Source organism: Marmota flaviventris, chromosome 6, assembly GCF_047511675.1.
Source record: "Marmota flaviventris isolate mMarFla1 chromosome 6, mMarFla1.hap1, whole genome shotgun sequence".
Classification (NCBI taxonomy): Eukaryota; Metazoa; Chordata; class Mammalia; order Rodentia; family Sciuridae; genus Marmota; species Marmota flaviventris.
The window spans coordinates 110,718,390-110,725,946 of NC_092503.1; the positions used below are offsets into that span (position 1 = coordinate 110,718,390).

At 43.8% G+C, this 7,557-nt stretch overlaps 1 protein-coding gene across 1 annotated transcript; it reads left to right on the top strand.

The window, feature by feature from the left end:
* Positions 1 to 4,583: 4,583 nt before the first annotated feature.
* Positions 4,584 to 7,324, top strand: Crip3 (cysteine rich protein 3). Its single transcript, XM_027950530.2, has 8 exons — positions 4,584 to 4,626; positions 4,934 to 5,028; positions 5,411 to 5,468; positions 5,552 to 5,683; positions 6,634 to 6,705; positions 6,839 to 6,933; positions 7,028 to 7,085; positions 7,263 to 7,324. The coding sequence occupies exons 1-8, from the start codon at positions 4,584 to 4,586 to the stop codon at positions 7,322 to 7,324; spliced, it is 615 nt and encodes a 204-aa protein (XP_027806331.1).
* Positions 7,325 to 7,557: the final 233 nt, after the last annotated feature.

Consider the following 7,557-nt stretch of genomic DNA (forward strand, 5'->3'; position numbering starts at 1 on the left):
TTAGGTCTGGGGCTTGGGCTTAGCGGTAGTGCACTTGCCTGGCATGTATGAGGCACTGGGTTCAGTTCTCAGCACTGCATATAAATAAATAAAACAAAGGTCTAGCAACAACTAAAAAAAAAAAAAAAAGATAAGACATTTTCCAGACATTTGTGGTGGTACATCTCTGTATTCACAGCTACTCAGGAGACAGAGACAGGAAGATTACATGTTCAGGACCAGGCTGGGCAACTTAACGAGACCCTGTCTCAATATTTAAAAAAATAGGAAGGCAGGCACGTAGGCTAGGATGTAGCTTGGTGGTAGAGTGAGGGAGGGAGAAAAGGAATGTAGCTTAGTGATAGGTTGCTTGCCTTGCATGTGCAAAGCCCTGGGTTCAATCTCCAGTACCTTAAAAAAAAGGTAAACATTTGCATTAGTCTGAATTCTTAAGATTAAGTTGTGTTAGTCTCATTGACATACACTTATGAACTGGAAGAGCTATTCATATGTGTGTGTATCTTATATATGATATATAATATTTATATATACTAATACATGTAAATATATATAAAATATAATGTTTATATATTCTATTATATATACATATATATAGCTATAAATTACCTTCTAAATCTTAGTATGAAAATGAGGACGTTTCTAGTACCTTGCATCAACTTCAAGGAGCACTGACATCATCTATCAGATTTATAAGCAAGATGACAAACGAATTTCACTTCTCTCTCTTTCCAGGATATGAATATATTTTTTATTAGAATATGCATACATTTTTATGCTGCAAATTATTTGGACATAGTTACTTTTATATACTCTCAGATTAAGTACACATTTCAAGTAATACTTGAGAAATCAAATCTATCTTTGTTTGGAAAACCAACATTTAAAAGCGTTTGATTTCTTCACAAGCATAGGTTGAAAGCCTCAAGGCAAAGGGTTTAGAAGGTCCTTTCCTAAAGGATTAATTCATAATTATTTCAGTCAATGCCACTAATCACAAAATATATCCCACTCAATAGTCCCAAGCAGCTAACTCTGTAACTATATACAGAGTTCTCTCAAAGGTTCATGTAATGGCAAGATGATGCTGGAAAACAAGGAAAAAATCCAACAGATTCTTGCAAGAGCCATAGATGATGTGTGATTATACAACAGTAGTTCTCTACAGATGGAGGGATGGGGTTTTTTAATATTTATTTTTAGTTGTAGGTGAACACAATATCTTTATTTTATTTTACTTTTATGTGGTGCTGAGGATCGAACCCAGTGCCTCACACATGATAGGTGAGCACTCTACCTCTGAGCCAGTACCCCAGCCCAAGGGATTTTTTTTTTTTTTAAGAGAGAGTTTTTCAATGTTTATTTTTTAGTTTTCAGCGGACACACATCTTTGTTTGTGGTGCTAAGGATCGAACCCGGGCCGCACGCATGCCAGGCGAGCGCTACCGCTTGAGCCACATCCCCAGCCCCCAAGGGATTTTTAAGAAAGCAAATTCAGTGTCTTTCTGTTTTGTCTTTTTGTGGTGGTTTTGCTACTGGGGATTGAATCCAGTACTCTATCACTGATCCACACATTCCTACCCTCTTTTTTTTAATATTTATTTTTTAGTTTTAGGTGAACACAGTATCTTTTTTTTTTTTTTTTTAATGTGGTGCTGAGGATCGAACCCAGTGCCTCACGTGTGCTAGGCAATCACTCTACCACTGAGCCACAACCCCAGCCCTTTTTAAAATTTAAGTAATATGAACTACAGAATGCAAAGTTTTCTAGTTGGAGGGGGCATGCAGTGAGAAAGCACAAGGGTTATGAGTAACAAAAGTTTTTAAAAACCTAAAAGTATAAATAATTAAGACTGATTTTTTTCATAAACTTACCAGAACTTAGTGATTTTTCTTTCAAAATTCATTTAGGAACAAAGTTCTTGATAGTGCCTTAAAAGTCACAAGTATGCCACTATGAATTATAGCAAGTCTACAAAGACATAAAATTGGGGGGGTTTGTAATTGTAAAACAAACTCACTGCAAAGTTAACCTGACACAAAAAAAGGTTTATAGTTTACATAACACTTTCTCACATTTTCTCATTTGTCACATATTTAATGATAGGCATAAATTGTGCTACGTGCTAATTAAGCTTAATTAGTAAGGTCTTGTGAATGACTATAAATAGAGGGACTGGTTAGCTGCGAAAGAAAATTTTCAGTTCTTTTTTTTAAAGAAAAAACCTTATTAGTTACCTAGTATATATAACAGAGTGAATTTAAATCATATTCCTCATTTTCCATTATACATGTTGATCTTCATGTATGTTAAGAAAGAAACATAACAACTGTGGTTGGGTGTGGTGACACACGCCTGTAATCCCAGCGACTCCAGAGGCTGAGGCAGGAAGATTGCAAGTTCAAGGTCAGCCTGGGCAAAAGGAAAAAAATAGAAAGGGCTGGGGAAATAGCTTAGTGGCAAAACACTCCTAGGTTCAATCCCCAGTACCAAAAAAAAGAAAAAAGAAAAGAAGAAGAACAACAAGAAGAAAGAGGCTCCTCTAAGACCTTACTCATAGGCAGCTAAGAGTCCCTCATTCCAGGACTTTTGTTGTTCCAACTTTCAAATCCTACCAATGCCCTCTTATTCTCACATCTCTCTTACTAGCACTCATCTACTAACACCTGAAGGGGACTTACATATAACATTCATTCGCCAGCAAATGCTTATTGAGCATTATGTGCTAGAAACTGAGGGAGACTCTAGAAACATACATAGTGGTTGGCCAGGCAACCCTGGTCCTTACTTTCATGGAGCTCAAAGATTATGGAGGCAGGCACAACCTAGAGGTGAGCAGGAAGTTGGCAGACCCATTTGACCCTCCATTAAGCTATAACATAGCTATTATCAAATCTAAAGATATACATGAGTTTCCCTTTGCCTTTTTTTCCTCATTTGGTTCAACACTCAGGCAGAAAAACAGCTGTCATGGACTGGTCCCTCTACCCTCCAGTAAAGGATGTAGGAGAAAGTGCTTGAGGCTTATAGCCTGATATTTAATAGATGAGGGGGAGCTGTGTTTAGGCAGGAATTGGTAAAGTGACATATAAATGAAATCATACAGTATATGTTATTTTGCATCTAGCTTCTTTCACTTAATGATTTTATGTAGCATGTATTAGTACTTCATTCCTTTTTTTGTGGCTGAATAATCTTCTGTCATACAGATATACCACATTTTGTTTATCCATTTATTAGTGGATGGGTTTTGGGTTGTTTCTACCTTTTTGTCACTGAATAGTGCTGCAATGGACACTCATATAGGAGTTTTTGTGTAGACATGTTTTCATTTCTCTTGGGTATAAACCTAAGAATAGAAGTACAAAGTGATATGGCAAACCCTATGTTTGACTTTTTGAGTAACTGCCAGACTGTTTTCTAAAGTGGTTGAACCATTTTACATTGTCACCAGCAATGTATGAGGGATCCAATTTTTCCATGTCCTTGTTAACATTTGTGTTATACAGATATACATACATACATATATATATATAAATATATACACACACATACACACATATGTACATACATGTATATATGTATATATGTGTGTATATATATATGTATGTGTATAAATATGAATTTTTTTGTACTGAGGATTGAATCCAGGGACACTACCACTGAACTACAGTTTTTTAAGCTGTAGATTGAACCCAGTGCCTCACACATGCTAGGCAAGTGCTCTACCACTGAGTCACAACTCCCTCCTTATACTTTTAAATTTAATAAGCATTATAATTTTATGAACAAGCCATTGATTATATACAAACTATGTTTTGAGGCTTCCAGACTAAAAGTCTTGAGTTCATTAAGGAATTCATCATAGTAATAGCTATTGCTTTCATAATATTTAAGTGCCAGAAGCTGTTTGGGCATTCCACAAATATTAACTCATCTAATTCTCATAATAGTCCTATGAGGTAGAAACTGTTTCATAATACTCATTGTACAGATAAGAAAATGGAGGCAGAGGGAGGGTAAATAATTTGCCTGAAGCCGTAGGTTAAGTAGCACAGATAGTCTTCAAATTCTGGATTCTGTTGCTCTTAACTACTTGCTAGGACTGGGGATGTAGATCAGTTTGGCCTGCCTAGCACGTGCCAAACCCTGGGTTCATCCTCAGTACCACAAAAAGTGAAGCAAAATAAACAAACCACTTGCTAGACTACCAAAGGGTAATTACATCACTTCAAAGAATGCCTACCTTTCACTTTGAGATGTTTTCATGCCATCTGCACTGTAGACATTTGTCCTCTCCTTACTGACCTGGGAAACTAGAGCCATTCATCTAGGCATCTTCATTGACCCCCTGCCCTCCCAGTCTGGTGCCCACTAGGGTTCATAGGTTGGAGGTTTTAATGCTCTTTGAAGTGACTGAGAAATTGCCTACATCCCCCAGGTGGAATGGTTCTAAATTTCTGGTGTCAAATGAACACCCAGACAGCTCAGTGGGTTCAAAGCTGAGCAGTGGGTGGAGCCAGTAGAACAGAGCCCTGCAGTGGTGTCTAGTGTGAGAAGTCTGCTTCCCCAAGCAAGCTGAGCCATGAGCTGGACCTGCCCACGTTGCCAGCAACCTGTTTACTTTGGTGAGGCTGGTGAGGCTTGGGCTGAGGAGGGAAAGGATGGGGTGAATGTGAGCCACTGGGTTCCCTGGGAATGTGAGGGCTGGCCATGGTATGGTTCCAGATACCCTTAAACCTGTTATGTGTGATCCCCTTCCCTCTCCTCCCCTCTGAGAGCTGTGTGGGATGCATGATGCTGGGGCAGGGTGGAGCTGGACTCCCAGAGACACTCCATAGTCTCTAAGGAGCAGGGCAGGCTGGGGTTGGGGGGTTGGTGGCGTCTGGTGCTTGGCCTGGCTCTTTGCAGTTAGTTCCACCTTGTCCCCCACAGCTGAAAAAGTGAGCTCCCTGGGCAAGAATTGGCACCGCTTCTGCCTGAAATGTGAGCGCTGCCACACTGTTCTGTCTCCTGGTGGCCATGCAGAGGTGAGGCCAGGGCCAGGGCACACAGTTCTTTCACCCACCAACCCACTTAATCCCACCCCAGCCCCCACTTTCAGCCTGTTACCCTGCCAAAGTCTACTTCAACAGGCAACCTCAGGGCTACTCATCCGGGGCATCTCATACCAGCCAGGATTTGGGGAGCCTCAGTTGTGCCATGACTCCGTGGCTTTGAGGGGTTGGGTTATTGCCTGCTTTTGCCTCCCCCTGGACCACAATGGCAATTCTGGCCTGCCAGCCCAGCACCCACCCCTCTAAGACCCACCAGATCCAGCCAGTGGACAAACACACCTGGCAGCTTATCTTGCAGCAGGCCTGTGGGGCACGACCCCCTTGACCCTGAGTGACTCCTTCCCTCTGTGCCCAGCACAACGGGAGACCATACTGCCATAAACCATGCTATGGGGCTCTCTTTGGACCCAGAGGTAAGAAAGAGCCTAAAAGGGGCCAGGGAATTCCTTGTGGCTGGGAACCAAGCCCTGATCTTCCCTATTCCTCCTCTCTGCAGGGGTGAACATTGGTGGTGTAGGCTCCTATCTCTACAATCCTCCCACTCCCTCCCCTGCCAACATCACTTCCCTCCCCCCCAGCAGCTTCAGCCCCCCCAGGCCAAGGACTGGCCTCCTCCATGGCAAAAAAAGTAAGTGAGGCTGGGCTTCAGCTATTCCTGCTCTTCATCCTGACCCTCAGGATGCAGTAAAAGTTGAGTTTCAGGGGCAGTCTTCTACCCAGCCCTCTGCTTTACATTCCTACAACTCTGTCCTTGGAAAAATCTCTACCCATGCCCCTTTTTTGATATTCCCTCATGTCAGCTTCTGAGCTTAAGAAGTAAGTCGGGCAGATAGTATTAGCACTTTACATGTGAAGCAACTAAGGGATAGAGAGGACAAAGGACCTTGTGTAGTCACATAGCTATTGAGAGAGCCAAAGATGGCCTGGAACTCAGGCCTCTTTCCTAGGCCAGGACCATGGAAGAAAAGACCTACAAGTTGAGGGGTCATGAGGATAGAGTCATTTCCTCAGATACTTCAACTTCTCTCCTCTGGCCCCTGTTCCTTCCACCCACTCCATTGCATGGAGCAATAACACCATGCTCCCCAACACCTGACACTCCTGCCCTAGCCAATTCCTGTATCAGCTCAGGTTTCCTGAGGATTGAGTTGCTGACAAGGTTGGGCTGGTGGGCACCTGAGCCCTTGCAAGAATGACAAGGAATAATGAACACAGTGACATAGTAGTAGTCCCAGCAACTTGGGAAGCTGAGGCAGAAGGATTGCAAGTTCAAGGCCACTTTGTGAGACCCTGTCTGAAAAATTTAAAAAAGCCTAGGAATATACTAAAGTACCTCTGGATTCAATTCCCAGTGCAAAAAAAAAAAAAAAGGAAGCAGCAGGTGTTCCCTAATGCAGTTAGAGATGGGGCAGAATGTGGGTCAGTTCAAGGAAGGAAGACTCACAGTGCCTGGGTGGGGGCTCTGGGGTGAGTATGGGTTTTAGAAAAGGACAATGGCATGTGCAGGCAGGTTCTGGTGGGCCCTGCTTAGGGTCTGGCCCAAACTACAGCCCTAGCTAGGGCCTCTTCCCATTAAAGGCCCACCCCACATGAAGACATTCACTGGGGAGACCTCACAGTGCCCCGGCTGTGGGGAACCAGTCTATTTTGGTAAGTGACAATGGAAAGTTGGGGGAGGAAAACACAGGATGGGCAGCAAGGGGGCAGGGAGGTGGTCCAAGGCAGGTGGGTCTCCCTGCCCTTCCCCTAGAATGGAAGAACTACCTCTTCTCCCCACTACCAGCTGAGAAGGTGATGTCTTTGGGCAGAAACTGGCACCGACCCTGTTTAAGGTGCCAGCGTTGCCGGAAGACCCTGACTGCTGGGAGTCATGCTGAGGTGAGTAGGACAGGAATGGGTGGTTTTGGGAGGAAGGAGGCTGGAGCTTGAAGAGAGCCAGGCTGAGAGGGTAATCCTTCTCTCTGTGTTCTAGCATGATGGCGTCCCATACTGCCACATCCCCTGCTACGGCTACCTGTTTGGTCCCAAAGGTGGGCAGCCCCACCCCAGACAGTAGGCCTAAAGTATGGCATGTACATGGTCTGTGGGGATGTGTGGACAATGTCCCCTATGGTCAAACACACTCCAGACCCCTCCCAATTCCCTAAAGTCCTGAACCCAACACCCCCCATACCCAAGGCCGTTGGTGATAGGGCTCTCTCCCTCAGGTGTGAACATTGGCGATGTGGGCTGCTACATCTATGACCCAGTGGAGATAAAACCCAAATGAGGCGCTCACAAGAGAGGTCACCCTAACTCAGGCTTCCCACATCCCCTCCATGGTCCAATGGGAGCTACAGATTTCTCCAGTCCTGTGTGGTTGGGGGAAGGCGAGATCCTAAGGGCCTGGGCCTAGGCTCCATGGTAGGCCAGATAATCTATACCTTCTCTGCAAATTTTTCCCTTTTCCTTTCTTATCTGGTTAGGGAACACAGGCCACCCCACTTTGAATGGTGGTCTCCT